This window comes from Ruditapes philippinarum, unplaced genomic scaffold (genome assembly GCF_026571515.1).
Source record: "Ruditapes philippinarum isolate M1 unplaced genomic scaffold, ASM2657151v2 ctg10746_1_1_1_1, whole genome shotgun sequence".
NCBI lineage: Eukaryota > Metazoa > Mollusca > Bivalvia > Venerida > Veneridae > Ruditapes > Ruditapes philippinarum.
The window spans coordinates 36,793-53,420 of NW_026857951.1; the positions used below are offsets into that span (position 1 = coordinate 36,793).

A 16,628-nucleotide genomic window follows, 5' to 3' on the forward strand; every position below is an offset into this window, starting at 1 on the left:
GGTTCGAGGGCATGTTCATTTTCACCTTAATTATTTTTACCAAAAACTTTCAATAAATGCTTTAATACTTACAACGGTCCATCTCTTTATTGTTCGTTTAATTATTCCATCCCGTAAATACAATAAATACATAAAATACATAAATACATAATACAAAACGACACGAAAAAACTTCCAAAAATCCAAATATATTTGTAAACAACAAAAAGCTCACTAGCGGAAATAGCAGATACAGTTGGGCACATGACTGTGTTTAAAGTTCACACAATATATTTCAATAAACAATACAATTCTTACGGTTTATAATTTGTAATTTATGCGCCAACAAATTCATCACATTCGACCAGTGCAAAACATTACCAGCAGGTAGATTCGTTCTATCATAAACTGAACTGCAATGGGAACATATGAATAATGATGTATGACTAAAAGTGGACTTGTAAGTCCATTGTGTTAAGCGTGGTCTCAAGATAAGCGTGAGTGCGAAGTTTGGAATCTGTATGTCTATCTATTTCTCTATACATTCTATATTATGCTGTTTTCTGCAATTTAAGTGATTTAGCGTTCTGTCAAGACATTGCCCCGAGGACCGTCTGAGGTCCCAGGTTCCTTTTTCTTTTCTTATACCGATATACAATCCTAAATGACAACGGTCTTGGTTCTATCCTGAAAGAAATCTACTTTCCTTTTGTGAAAAGTGCATGTTATACCAAATTCATATTTTAATGTTTATGGGATATTTTATCAAATACCTTGCAAAGTTCATTATTGAAAATATGAATTTGCAATAAACTTTAGTTCATTCATTTAAATGATGTGCGTCTGTCTGTGTATCATGGTTATAAGACCTTAGGAAATATTTTGAATAAAATTTCAGTTTGGTTTCACATGAATGGAATGATTTAAATCATAAAGTTTCAAGAAATGAAATGTGCCAAGATTGAAGATTATGTAACATATTTTCTTCCAAGAGAAGACATATATGTCTTACCAGAACATACCGGTATACAATATATAATTCAATGAGATTAGCGTCATGTTTACGAAGCAGCCAATTGAATACACTGCAAAGAAAGTATAGAAGTGAACGAGAGCACGGATCCCGGACATGACACTTAAATGTTATTATCTACAAAAAGCTGACCTATAAATTTTGAATACAGTAATTTAATGAATGATACTAAATACGTATATGCTAGTAGATTTTTTGTGATTATACAATTTTGATGCACAGGAGGCCAATGAGACTATTATATGCATCTTGGAGAAAAATATTGTGTTCTTACCAAAATTAAATTATCATATCTTTCGGACGAGCTTGACTGACTGATAAGGTTTTGCAACTTGGACTGGTATCTGGCACATGTATTCTTTATGCATGGCATGGCAAGCATGCAAGAGCAATCTATCCAGTTTTTCACAGACTTGTCACTTCGGAATTCAGAATGAAATTTTAGCCAAAAAGTGGTTCCTTTTTCAAAATTTGTATAATGATGAGAATATCTTAAACCTGTGAAATATAAATTGAATTATATAATACATATATAGTAACATTCAGCAAATGTTATAGAACATATCATTTTATTATGTTTTGCCTTTTCATTGAAAAAGTGGGCTAGACTCCTTTCTATATCATTATTCATAGATAAATTGAGATTGACTCATATGACTGTATTTGTTATGTATGTAGCCAAGCATCGTCCATATAAGAACAATCGTATTGTAAAAAGGTCTATATCTCATATGGGGTTGAGATGAAAGAAAAAGACTGTATTTATTTTTTTAATGGCCTTATTTTGTCCAACTTTCGTTGAAGTTGGCTCATACGCCACAGGGCTTTATTTTATTAGTTATAAAGATTGTTGACAGGTTATATGGCCCTATATAAACGGCTATTTGTAAATATAACCCGAGCCGCTAGGCGAGGGTTATATTGCAAACAGCCGTTTAATATACGGCCATATAACCTGTCAGCAATCTTTATAACGAATTTATAATACAGCAAACATCAATTTTTTAGAGAAAAAAGTAAGATTTCTTCATGAATCGACAACAGCCGTGTATATAAAACTATATAAACGTCACGATTATCCAATGAAAAGCGACGTTACAAACGTGCAGTATTATAAAACTTCATATATAGGTTTATTTAAGGACCTTAAAGTGTCCAACCTTATTTTTTCCCTGACTTCGTCTTACAATATTTAAAGTATACTTATATAATATCCCGAAACAACCATTTTTCAATCACAACCTAAATTGAGATTTACTGACACCAGCTGAACTTCTTTGTATTATAAATATACGATATTATCTACAATAATCATATTACAATTACATATTATTGTAGCAATAAAACTAATTGATAATAATTCTATATTAACATTTCGCCACCACCCATGCCCCTCCCTCTCATGAAATTACACTAAATTATAAATATGTACAGATCATGTGATGTGGTATAATTATAAAATGAATGTAGCCATTATTAAGAGAATGAGAAATATAGTCTTGTTTGACCACTATACATTTAGTTTTGGTTGACCTATACCAATGTGCTCACAAACTCCTCGCAGCGGTTACTTCCCCTGATCTGTACAGTAACCACTGCCACAAGTAAATTCGGTCGAATATAGCCGGATATATTTTTTTCACTTTTAATTTTAAAATAGAATACTTTATATCATTTTAGTTTTCTTTCGTTAAATAGTTATGCTTAATGTACAAGAAAGTAAAAAATTATACGTATAAAAATTATTTTGTAAACATAACGAAAGATATTTTCACTGTGACACCGTATGCATAGTAACAACCAGTAAACAATGGCAGAATATAAACAGTTATTGAACGATTGCACAAAAAGATTTGATCCGGCACTTGTTTTAAAGTGATAACAAATTGTGTGTCTTGAACTTATTTTGTCTGGTAAGGATGTAATTATAAATCTGCCAGTTTGATATGGGATCCTTGGCGTTCTGAAACTGGCCGCCATGTTTTTGTCACATGATCAACTATCATCACGTGATTTCAGTGGTGGCAGTGGTTAAAGTAGCAAAGCGTGACGTAACCGCTGTGAGGAGTTTGATGTGCTCACTGTCAAACAAGCGCTGTAATCAGCAAATAAAGCGTCTAGTGAATGAAGTACTCTTGTTCCAGATTTTAGTTATGTAAGTAGAATTTACATGTATAGGTAGCTCTGTGATGTAAGTAAGGTTACTTGTCATATTCATCAAGGATAATTAAAGATAGATATATATATATATAGGTATTATTTAGAATTTTCCTCTTGTGTTCTGTGAGCATTTGTTTTATGTTTGTGTTGTAGAGTCACCGTACCAGTGCTCAACCAGTTTTTTACAAAATCACGTAAAAACTCTTTCAGAACAAAAAGTTTGCTGGGAAACTTATTTTTGTTACAAAGCTGGCCCTTTTAAACTCACAATAAGCTAAAGCTTTTTAATTACACAGATCAGGATACAATTTACCACGGAGTTGTATCTAGGGTATAAAACCACTATATTTTTCAGGCAACCCAACCAGTGCTCGACCAGGTGGTTTTATCTCTATCAGAACTTTTATTTTATAAAAACAGATATAATTTTTTATGTTCAACAATTCTATTACAAAAATATTTTTAAAAAATTATGTTTTAGTGTCTATAGATGTAAATATCAGAGTAAATATGATACGAAGAAAATGCTATACATTGACAAATAAAGTGTTTATAAGAGTTTTGGAATTTACATATACTGGGGCGTTTTGAATTACTTATTCTCATATTTTTTTACTAAAATCACTCTGCAAACATATTTAAGTGTGATACTTGGTGTAATATACAAATGGTCTACGCTTTTAGTGGTGTGTTCCCGATTTGATTCTGTACAGCCGCCATATTTGTTTACATGTTCATAGCCCCTGCCTTTTATGGAGAGCAGGGTTTTGATAATTTTTAAGCACCTTTCCTATGGAAATCAATTGGAATCATTAGAGTAAAGGCAATTTTACAAAGTATTGTCCACATTTGCCCTAAATTACCATTATTTCAGTGTTTTAAATAGTTTTTACTGCTACTTTAAATATAGAAATGTATTTTTGTACTGTTAAATATTGTCTGCAAAATGGCCAATCTTCTACCAAAGTTGGAGTACTTGTACATGGTGTAGAGGTTACAGGTCAGGTACAAAAAGCACAAACAAATTCCCAGGGTTTTTCCACTTTTATGCATTAATCATACACAAATAGAAGTATTGGTCGAGCACTGGGCTGGTCGAGCACAGGTACTGTGACTCTATTAATTTCACTCACAAATTATCAGCATTAATTTAATTTGAAATAGAATTTAAAAAATATTCATGTTAGTCGCTATTTAGTCTCTAGTTCTCTACACAGGTGAGGAATCAAACAGACTTGGGTCTGTTCATACACTTTCACCGATAGTATCAGTGGTCCAGTGTTGGCCCAGGACTTGCCCAACAAATTGTGCCACGGATTTATATTACAGGGATTGGACACTCCCAGTTAACCCTATATAAATGCTTAAATATCTTGTCGTGCATCCGATAAAGGTACATCGATGGATAATTTACCGGCGCTAAGCGTAAATGCCCGTTTACAACGGATACCTACTTTACAAAATACCATATAGCTTTTCCATTTATTATCCGATTTTGGAAATTTAAAGTTTATTTTGAAGAAAAATACTTGCTTAATTCAAATATCTAATTTATTTTTTTAAAGGTACAGTTTATCTGACCGCAACGACGATTAAAAAATTAACTTGAAAAAAATCCGCGGTAAATTTACATTTTTTATATAAAAAGTAGGTATTTGAAATTTATTATTATGGTAACATAATAAATTCAATTTCAAAATAAAAAATATGCCGATGTAAGTTATTCACAGATGATCAAAGATGCAATATTTAAGATTAATTGGGTAATGTAGTCAAATTTATTAACGCACAATTGTTTTACGGGAAAAGTATTGCGGGCTTTACAATTCGCTCAACATGTGAAGAAAATTTATTCATTTTTTAGTACAAAATATTGGCGAGATAGTAACTTTTGATTATTTTTTACACGACGCTTAAATTTCTTTGAAGTTTAATTACTTTTGACGGGGGTTAATTACCAGGTAACAAGTGATAATTGAAAAACTTTATTTTTAAACTTTCATTTAATCTTAAAAAACAAATAGAATTTGAATGTATATTTTGTATGTGCGCGGTCTTTAACTACAGTCCATGGTATGTGTGGTAAGAAAATGATTCTGAAGAGGATATATATCAATACAATGTAAATCTATTTTCTTTATTAACATTTATAAATGAAAAAGAAAATATACAACTAAATATGTATAGCCCTTTCTTTGAAAACTAATTAGAATAAACATATGACAAATAAATCATTTAACGTGAATTGTGAAGGATAACTATGAAAAAATCTGTTTCAAAATAAAAAAAAAATATTATAAAACAGCTGTTCCGTATGCAAATAATAGTTTCTTCCTTGCCAATCTAATGAATTAATCTATATATGAACGCTTGTCTAGAATGATCTGAAAATATATTTAATACACTTAATAGTAGAATATTTACTATATTTATACTAATTAAATATACAGGTAATCAAATAAAAAATGTACAAATCATTTGGAAATAATTCACAGAAATAAAGACAAATTTCAAACATAAATTTCTTCAAAAGTTTTTAAGCAATCAAGAAACATTTTTTTTGCAATGCACCCATTAAACCATGTAAAAAAGAATTATCTTAATCTGAATCGCGGTTATAATTTGTGCTTGAAGTAAAAGGGCGTCAAAGTGTAGAGAGTATGCCTAAACAATAGGCAAATATTTTTTAAATTAGGTACTTTTTTAACTAAGCGTAGCATCGTTCTTTCGGCATATTTTAATATATAAATACTTTAGCGACACAAAATAATACTGTATCGATACATTCATATGTATATAATTTTTCACAAAGCTACAATAACACCACATACTCATGTGAAAATCAGTCAATTTTGCACTCCGCGCGTTCCGCCATCTCACATTCTGTCCACCTTTATCCTATGTGCGATTCCGCACAAGGCGCGACGAGACTTTAAGCTAAACGGAAGTGTCCGATCCTTGTAATATAAATCCGTGATTGTGCTAAAGGGCTTTTTATTATCACTCATCATCATTTTACTCTCACCACAAATCATCCATATTTTCATCTACTCTCAAATCACCTATAGCAATTTCTAATAGCCGTTATTGGGTCATATCCCCAATTGAAAATAGTATATTATTTTCCCAATCTACAGGAAAATATTCCCAATTGAAAGTTACAAAATAAAAGTATTGAATAAAGAATTATAAAATCGTTGAAAATAAGGGCTTATTCACTGTAATAGTGCTTTGAAGATGCCATCCTAGACAATGATTGTTTGCATTCATTTAATGACTGCAAAATTTCAGTTATGCATTTCTTTCCCAATTTTTAACAAAACATCGAAAATGGGTATGGGTCATGATCCCAAAATCCTGGAAAAAATCCCTGCAATAAATTGGGCATAATACTCAAAAATCGTCAAACTCACCATCCCACTTACAAATCAGTTAATCACCATCCTACTCAAAAACCACCTAACTCACTCACCATCATTTCACTGTCTCCTAAACCATCAAATTCACCATCAAACTCACAAGCTAACAAACTCACCATCTCAATCACAAACCATTAAACCCACCATCCCAATCACAAATCATCTAACTCAATATTCAACTCACAAATTATCAAACTCATCATCCCCTTCATAAATCAACTAACTCACCATCCAACTCACAAATTGTCAGACTCATCAACCCATTCACAAATCATTTAACTCATCAACCCATTCTCAAATCATTTAACTCACCATCCCACTTACAAATAACCTAAATTCATCAATCCACTCACAAATCATTTAACTCACTATCCCATTCACAAATCATTTAACTCACCAACCCACTCACAAATTACCTAAACTCATCAATCCACTCACAAATCATTTAACTCATGGTCCCACTCACAAATCATTTAACTCACCATCCCACTCACAAGTTACCTAAACTCACCGTCCCCCTCACAAATTACCTAACTCATCAACCCATTCACAAATCATTTAAATCATCAACCCACTCACAAATCATTTAACTCATCAACCCACTCACAAATCACCTAACTCATCAACCCACTCACAAATCATTTAACTCATCAACCCACTCACAAATCATTTAACTCATCAATCCACTCACAAATCATTTAACTCACCATCCCACTCACAAATCACCAAACTCATCAACCCACTCACAAATCATTTAACTCATCAATCCACTCACAAATCATTAAACTCATCAACCCTCTCACAAATCATTAAACACATCAACCCACTCACAAATCATTTAACTCATCAACCCACTCACAAATCATTTAACTCATCAACCCATTCACAAATCATTTAACTCACCATCCCACTCACAAGTTACCTAAACTCACCATCCCCCTAACAAATCACCTAACTCATCAACCCACTCACAAATCATTTAAATCATCAACCCACTCACAAATCATTTAACTCATCAACCCATTCACAAATCATTTAACTCACCATCCCACTCACAAGTTACCTAAACTCACCATCCCCCTCACAAATCACCTAACTCACCATCCCCCTCACAAATCACCTAACTCATCAACCCACTCACAAATCATTTAACTCATCAACCCACTCACAAATCATTTAACTCATCAACCCACTCACAAATCATTTAACTCATCAACCCATTCACAAATCATTTAACTCATCAACCCATTCACAAATCATTTTACTCACCATCCCACTTACAAATAACCTAAACTCATCAACCCATTCACAAATCATTTAACTTGCCAACCCACTCACAAATTACCTAAACTCATCAATCCACTCACAAATCATTTAACTCATGGTCCCATTCACAAAAATCATTTAACTCACCATCCCCCTCACAAATTACCTAACTCATCAACCCACTCACAAATGATTTAACTCATCAACCCACTCACAAATCATTTAATTCATCAACCCACTCACAAATCATCTAACTCATCAACCCACTCACAAATCATTTAACTCATCAACCCACTCACAAATTACCTAACTCATCAACCCACTCACAAATCATTTAACTCATCAACCCACTCACAAATCATTTAACTCACCATCCCCCTCACAAATCATTTAACTCACCATCACCCTCACAAATCATTTAACTCACCATCACCCTCACAAATCACCTAAATTCATCAATCCACTCACAAACACCTAACTCATCAACCCACTCACAAACACAAATTCAGATTCACTCTAGACAAACCAGCAAACTCACCATCCCACTCAGTCACAAATGATCAAACTCAACATCCCACTCATAAACCATTAAACTCAACATTCCACTCACAAATGATCAAACTCGTCATCCCACTCACAAATGATCAAACTCGTCATCCCACTCACAAATGATCAAACTCACCATCCCACTCACAAATGATCAAACTCTCCATCCCACTCACAAATGATCAAACTCACCATCCCACTCATAAACCATTAAACGTATCAACAAGCAATCAAATTCCCCATCTCACTTACAAATCATTAGACTCAATAATCCATCCACTAACCACCTAAGAACTTGCTCAACTTAGTTAACACTCACCATCTAATGATCTTCATCTGCATCCCACACATTCACATAAATTTTCACATTATTCCATTTACTTAACATTCATTGTACCATCACACTTGAATCAATCTTGTTCTTTCACACCCATTTCTCACTCATTCAATATAAATATAGTCCCTATGAAACAAACAGTTGCTTGTGTTTTAAATGCTTCACAACTGTAGTATTCTTATGTAAGTGTCTTCAGAAGTTCTAATTGGGTCAAACCTGATATAATTGTGTAATAAAATGTAGTAGCCTGAAATCACTGGCCTAGTGGCCTATATTATTTTGTAATCAGATAAAAGGTTATAATAGTTCACTGAGTTGTTTATATTTTGTCAACCTGACTATAGGAAATATTCATCTGTCTCAGAATGAGGTACAGTAATATTTACTGGTCTATGGTTTATCAACACAGGTTATAAATCATTGTTTTACTGGTTGTTACCATTCATTTGTCTTATTTTAGTGGTATATTTTTCTGAGTTTACAAATGTTCTTTCAGGCAAAGTTTCACATACATGCTCTTTTATTTTGAACTGTTATGTAATGTTAATATGATTTCAACATGCAAGCAAATTGTGAATTGAATTCAAGAATTTACTACAAATGTACAAACAAATGATAAACTACTTTTGTTTCCCACTTTCTATACAATGCTGTGGCATGGCATTTTACAAATCCATTCCTGTTGTTTTTCTTTTTTCAGGACAATTTTGTCAAGACTACCTAACCTGTTGTTTGTAATTCAGTCTGTGTTGAGACATCAGCCTGTAGCAGGTCTGTTTTTTATGGGCTTTATGGGTGATAGACCTTCAACTATGCCTACACCACAAGATGCCTTGCCAGGTATGAATTCTTACCCTGATAAATATAACTTTTCCTTTTCTTTAATTTCATTTGATACATTCAGGAAATGTTTCATTTATTATAAATAACTTGCCTGTGTCTTTAAAGATCCTGTATGTTGTAATTAAGGTTGTTGCCACTCTTAAGTAAAATTTTATTTATGTATATTATATACTTATTCTTCTCAAACAATTTTCAAACATTGAAGAATATGTAAAATATGTACTGCAAATATTTTTCCACATTATATGTAATCATTAAAATATATGCTTTCATCTCTTATTGAAAAAATAGACTTTATAGAAAATAAATTTCTAAATACCTCCCTTTATTCACATAAAATGTTAATTCGGTAATATCTTTACAAATAATGCTTTTTGGACCTTACAATATTTGTAAATCTTCATTTGAGCATTATATTTATGATAAAAAAACATAAAAAAATTGTGTTACAGGATCTTTAACAAAGATAACACTAAAGCCCTTGAGTCTTTCACAACATTGTTACTTTATCACATGTTACTCAAATTTGAATGTTAGATTTATGACAAAAATATGTCATGTGCTGTTAAATTACTGAACTAATTATGTTGAGTTACAAGTGTGGCATTAAATTCATGTAATTATATATATTTATTCACAAGTTAATGATATGTCTTTTATAAATTAATTTATTTATTAACAAATTTAATGTAAATGTTTTATTTTTTTCAGGACGTGATGAGAGAATAAAAGTCTCACCAAAACATGCTGTCAATGGAAACCCCACAGTGCCACCATTTCCAGATGAGATGCAAATGGCTATGTTTGGTACATATTTTTTAAACATTTTGTGTGAATCAAATGATATTGTTATTTGTACTTCTTGTAACTGTTGTTTTTTTTTGTACTTCTAGGAGTAGAAACTGTTGAACACAATTTCCTCCTGCTTGTAAGTTATTCTTGCTTTATTTAATTGCCTTGTTGAAATTTCAAGGTGTTTACATACATGTATTAAATAATGACCTTGAAAGTTTATAGAGATCATAGTGTAGAAAAGTTGGAATTTCATAAAGCTTTTCCAAGTACAATACAAGATGTCCAGATTTTCAAAATGACAAGGTGAAACTTCAGAAAAGTAAAATATGCAAGTGACAAGATATTCTTCTTTATGACATGAAAATAAAAGAAAAGTGATGAAACTTTTTGGACCAAATCAAATGATATTGTAGGTAATTTTGTTTTTGAAAGTATTTATATATTTTTACTGTTGTTTTAGGGATGGGCTGTTTCTGGGGAGCAGAAAGAAAGTTCTGGAAGCAGGCAGGTGTTTATTCTACACAGGTAAGGATAATATTTTGATAATTTTAATCAACCAGTCAGAAACTGGTGTATGATAGTGATCTAATGTATCAAGGTTCATTACATTTGTTTATTGTAGAAAAAGAAAAACATACATCTATGAAACTTGCTACCCTTCTAAAATTGAATTTGGTAATTTGCAGTACAGCACAAATTGTTTTATGACAGTCATTAAAGAGGTTTCACTGAGGTTTTTTGATATACAGTAATGGGACTGGAAATATTTTTTTCTTCAAGATTAAATGTACAATTGAGGTAGGTCTAGACCAATAACTTGTGTGCAAAAAATTACAGATTATTTGCTGGTATATTTTTCTCAAGTTTGATTTTCTTGAAATATTTGGGCTCAAAAAGAAGCATGCAGCTTTAAACTTATTTAATCATCCATATTTGTGAAGAGAGCTTCAACTGAAAGAAAAATGCAATAATTAATTTGAAATGATTTCTTCAATTAATGATATGACACTCAAGATCGAATTCAATCCAAATGGGGGAAGTGCTATGAAGTCATTGACAGTAAATAAACTTAGCTGCTATCTAATTAAGATGGTTTTGAGTTAACTTTTTTGTCTACTGTCAGGTTGGATATTCAGCCGGTTATACTAAGAATCCCACATACAGGGAGGTGTGTACGGGGAATACCGGACATAATGAGGTGGTCAGAGTCGTGTTTGATCCAAAAAATGTTTCATATGATGAAATTCTAAAGGTAGAGTATAAAGTTTGCTACAGTAGGATGTTTAAAATGTGTATTTTATGCTCAGTTGTAAAGATTTGGATTGTGTTAACATAGAACATTGAATAGATTATACAGTGAAAATCGTGTGAATTAGAGAAAATTATTTTCTATTGGTCAAAGAAAGTACCCAATGTGCTTTTTCTGCATAAAGTTTTCATGATCAAGCTGTTGAGAGTACGTAGTAATTAGGTATTCAGCTTTGACTGAATGGCTTAACATAACCAACTAATAAACTTAAAAAATTGGCAATTAAGTCAACTGACATACATGTATCATATGATACGTGTTAAAATAAGGTTCAGTATGCGAAATATTTTGTCAGAGATGTACCTTTGTGTTACATACTGTGAATCGGAATGTTTTACATACTACATGGTGATCGCCCAAATGTTTTATTATAATAGTACTTTCATGTTTGTTATTAATTTTATTGTTCATGTACATTATGAGTATTAAGATATGATAGCACATGAAAGAACCCTAAAAGTCTTCCTTCCTTCTGTAATGTTGGATGATTGCCAATAATCCTTTTAATGGCTTACAACAGAACCTCAAAATGTGTTATAAAAATTAACCTACATTCACACTTATGGATGATTTTAGTATGTCATGTAAATGTTTTATTTTATTGTAAAATATATTGTTCTGTTAAGATTACACAATAATAACATACTTAACACAACTTTAATATATATATGTATATCAATATTAATGTAATACTGTGTGTTACAGGTATTCTGGGAAAATCATGACCCCACAACACCAAATCGTCAAGGAAACGACCAAGGAACACAATATCGGTCAGGAATTTATTTTTACTCTGACGAACAACAAAACGCAGCGGAAGCCTCTAAAGAAGCATATGAAAAACTGATAATATTGAAAGGTTACGGCAAAATTGTGACAGAAATAATTCCAGCATCTGAGTTTTACTATGCAGAAGATTATCACCAGCAATATTTACATAAAAATCCCGACGGTTATTGTGGATTAGGAGGCACGGGAGTGAGCTGTCCTATTGGTCTCGGGAAGAAGGACGGAAAAAAGAAGCCGAACAGCGAATTGTGATATATGATAATATACAAAAAGTGCTTTCAATTTTTTTAAAAGAGATATTTAAAATACCTATTTATTTGATTGCTTTCAGGTGACATGACTAACTAAGTTTTAAATTTTGTTATGTGTGTTTAGCTGATCAGTACTCGGAGGTGAGCATTTGTGATGGCAATGTCCGTAGATCTTCTTATAAGAAACTACAATCACTGGAATTAACATTTAGCCATGTAGCGTCCCCATGTGGTCGTCTACAAAAGTTACATGCTTGGGTAACTTAGCTTGTATAGACTTAAATTGTCACTTAGATTATATTAACTTATATAGGAAACTCACGCCTTCTTGAGTGGAACTGCAATGCCCAAAAATAAGATTTTTTGGCATGAAGCATCATGGTGTGCCTTGGCCCATTGGTCAGATATCATTGTTAGTCCCCTACCGGTTTAACCGGAGGGGACTTTAGGTTTACCCTCCGTCCGTCTGTCCGTCTGTCTGTCTGTCAGTCTGTCAGTCCGTCCGTCCACAAAACTGGATCCCGCGATAACGCAAAAAGTACTGAAAATATTTTTATGAAACTTGATATATGGATAGATGGCAGTATGGAGATTATGCACGTCTTTTTTTTTTTCTTCCTATGTTGAAAATTCTGGTTGCTATGGCAACAAATAGTCTGAAAATATGGCAAATTTAAACACAATAACTGGATCCAGTGATAACTCAAAAAGTACTGAAAATATTTTTATGAAACTTGAAATATGGGTAGATGGCAGTCTGGAGATTATGCACATTCTTTTTTTTTCTTCCTATGTTGAAAATTCTGGTTGCTATTGGCAACAAATAGCCTGAATTTCAAGTATTCTGATTTAAATTTTCAGCTTTTTCACTATATGTTCTTTATTTCTTAAGGTGACAACAGACACTTTCCGTGGTAATCACATAAATGTCATTTAAACCAACTTATTTTAGTAATAATTGTTATTTATTTAATCTTTATGCATTAAATGTCGTTGATCATCATAAAAAATAACATATTTGAAAAAAAATGTCTTTGTAAATGATTGATTTTTAATAAAAATCCTAAAATTTTAAATCGTCATAAATCAAAAGTCATTTTTTATTTTTTGTCATCAAACTTTTTGGAAAATAAACATACTTATAATATCTGGGGAACCGTGTCTCAAATTTTGTCTGTCTTTACTCAAAAAAAATATTACGTAACGTCAAACATTTTATGCGACTTTTTTCACCATACATATTACGTAATTAAAGATAATTAAGTCGCTGATTGAGCAAACAAAAAATCCCTGACACGGTTCCCTCCGTAAATGAATTCCCTTTCATGTGCTTTAAACCGCATGTTAATTGCTTGATTATTAAAAAAAGTTATGCCGATTCAAAGTTAGTCCGATCCGCATCAAACGAAGTGTCATAAATTGGCTGTTCTCTCTCGGACCCCTACGTTTCACGCTAAATAATTACATAATACACAAAAATATCGCACCAGAGAGGGTCACAAGTTGCTTCGGTAACATACACTAACAACATTTATGACCCAGTGAACATCTGACCAATTAAAAAGTTGCTGATTAATATCAGTTTATAACAGAAATTTCTTCACATCTTAACGTGATTTACCGTTAGTCTGGTATCGGTTGCACATGTCACGTGACTTTCGGTAAAATTTGAGGCACTCGGTGGGGGGAAATGGACGTATTTGTGCACCGCTTGCTAGCGGGGTATTTAATTGTTTCACATTGAAGTTTATTATTATTATCATCAGCATATTATTATATTATACCAGTGTCACTCTATCTGTGTACTCGTGTATGAAATTCCGTTAAAATATAAATTAAAATAACAAAAAAACTGAGCTTCTGACAGTATTTTAAAGTCCATGGTAGATGTACAAATAAGAACGGGATTTTATATATTTTTTTCCTCCAAATTGATATATAAATGCTTCACATATTCTAATAGAAATAAAAGGTATCACTCGATCATTATGATCTGACTTCTTGACTTCTATTATCATGAAAATCATCTATGCACGGCATAGAGATCCAGTTTCTACTGGGATATACAATAAATTCCAAACTTTCTCCCAGGTTTATTAGTACTGTGTTCGATTTACTAGCGAACAATTTATTCAAAGCATTCACTGATAATTTATTTTATTATCTTTTTTTATTGATTCATAGAGAAATAATCATCCTTAGACAACCTAAAAATGGTTTAGAAATTTGTCAGGGAGACCTTACCACAAGTCATATAGGCGTTCACATAAAAAATGTTGTCTGTTTTTGTTGTTGTTTTACTTGACATTGTTAGAAAACGAGGTTGAATGTAAAGCAAGCCCCTGAATCCGTACAAAAATCCATAAACTCAATGTAAGATCTATCAGATTAACGGGACAGACAAATTATTTTTCACACATTATGGATATTTTAGCAACTATATTTTTAATCAACCCCGTGGTCGTGCGATTTGTCGCTATGCTTAGTTATTTATGTTTCATACATTATGTTACGTACATTGGCCGACAATTTCTTATTTTATAAAAAAGGCTAAATAAAAGGTAGACGATATTCAAAAAGATGTACGGTATTTGTACGATACATGAATTACGAGTAGTATGGACCAGTATGGACCGGTAATTCACGCATATATGGAACTACCGATTTCCCTCATTGATGCTCAACAGGGGGCGGAGCGTTATCGATAATTGACAGGTTACGCGATAGCAGATAAAAATAGTACAGGTACCGTTTTAAAACGTTTAAAAACACATTTTTTGGACTAACTGCTTCCAAAATTAAATCACGAATGTGTTCAGAAAAGGTTGATAAATATACTAAGCAAAAAATCTCATTTTAGGTATTTTCAGTGATAATTGACTCCGTTGTCACCTTAAGGTGTTTACTTCAAACTTTAAATATAAGTTTCTGGTCATCAACCACATCATATGTGACAAGGTTTATAACTCTAGCACAAAAAATATCAGTATTACCTCCCTTGAACTTAGTTTTTTAGGGGAAAAAATGTTGTCTTTTTTAAATAACTTCTTTATTTCCTAATGTATCTACTTCAAACTTCATATATATGTTTCTTATTATCACTCGACATTTTTGAGAAGGTTAAATACTCTAGCAAGACTATTTCCAGAATTATGTCCCCCTTTAACTTAGATTTTTTTAAATATTAACAAATAGTCTGAAAATATGGCAAATTTAACACATAAACTGGATCCAGTGATAACTCAAAAAGTACTGAAAATATTTTTATGAAACTTGAAATATGGGTAGATGGCAGTCTGGAGATTATGCACATCTTTTTCTTTTCTTCCTATGTTGAAAATTCTGGTTGCTATGGCAACAAATAGCCTGAATTTCAAGATTTCTGATTTAAATTTTTCAGCTTTTTCACTATATGTTCTTTATTTCTTAAGGTGTTTACTTCAAACTTTAAATATAAGTTTCTGGTCATCAACCACATCATATGTGACAAGGTTTATAACTCTAGCACAAAAAATATCAGTATTACCTCCCTTGAACTTAGATTTTTTAGGGGAAAAAATGTTGTCTTTTTTAAATAACTTCTTTATTTCCTAATGTATCTACTTCAAACTTCATATATATGTTTCTTATTATCACTCGACATTTTTGAGAAGGTTAAATACTCTAGCAAGACTATTTCCAGAATTATGTCCCCCTTTAACTTAGATTTTTTTTTCGAGAAACTGGTATTTTCACTCCAACTTCTTCATTCCTTATAGGATTTACTTTAAAATCCCACATCGTAATAATATGACAAGGTTGTATAAACATAATTTCCTTACTAAGCATGGAAACTTAACACATTACTGTGATATAGACAAACTTATTTTATTATGTTTTGTGGTTGATATTTTCAAATACA

The 16,628-nt window shown here is 32.0% G+C and overlaps 1 protein-coding gene across 4 annotated transcripts; it reads left to right on the top strand.

Annotated features, from left to right (window-relative positions):
- Positions 1–3,090: 3,090 nt before the first annotated feature.
- Positions 3,091–13,065, top strand: LOC132751592 (peptide methionine sulfoxide reductase MsrA-like). 4 transcript variants are annotated; one of them, XM_060741777.1, is made up of 6 exons: positions 3,091–3,167; positions 9,441–9,580; positions 10,295–10,390; positions 10,839–10,903; positions 11,502–11,630; positions 12,393–13,064. In XM_060741777.1, coding segments are annotated over exons 1-6 (768 nt in total). In that variant the 5' UTR covers positions 3,091–3,165; the 3' UTR covers positions 12,729–13,064. The 4 variants fall into 4 exon arrangements, with proteins under 4 accessions (XP_060597760.1, XP_060597761.1, XP_060597762.1 ...); XM_060741778.1 differs by having other exon boundaries at positions 3,132–3,255; positions 12,393–13,065; XM_060741779.1 differs by having other exon boundaries at positions 3,148–3,259; positions 12,393–13,065.
- Positions 13,066–16,628: the final 3,563 nt, after the last annotated feature.

Excerpts from the sequence above, each read along its gene's own strand:
- LOC132751592 (XM_060741776.1), top strand. Across the intron at positions 10,904-11,501 it reads CAGGTGTTTATTCTACACAG|GTTGGATATTCAGCCGGTTA; the intron begins GTAAGGATAATA and ends GTCTACTGTCAG. Across the intron at positions 11,631-12,392 it reads CATATGATGAAATTCTAAAG|GTATTCTGGGAAAATCATGA; the intron begins GTAGAGTATAAA and ends TGTGTGTTACAG.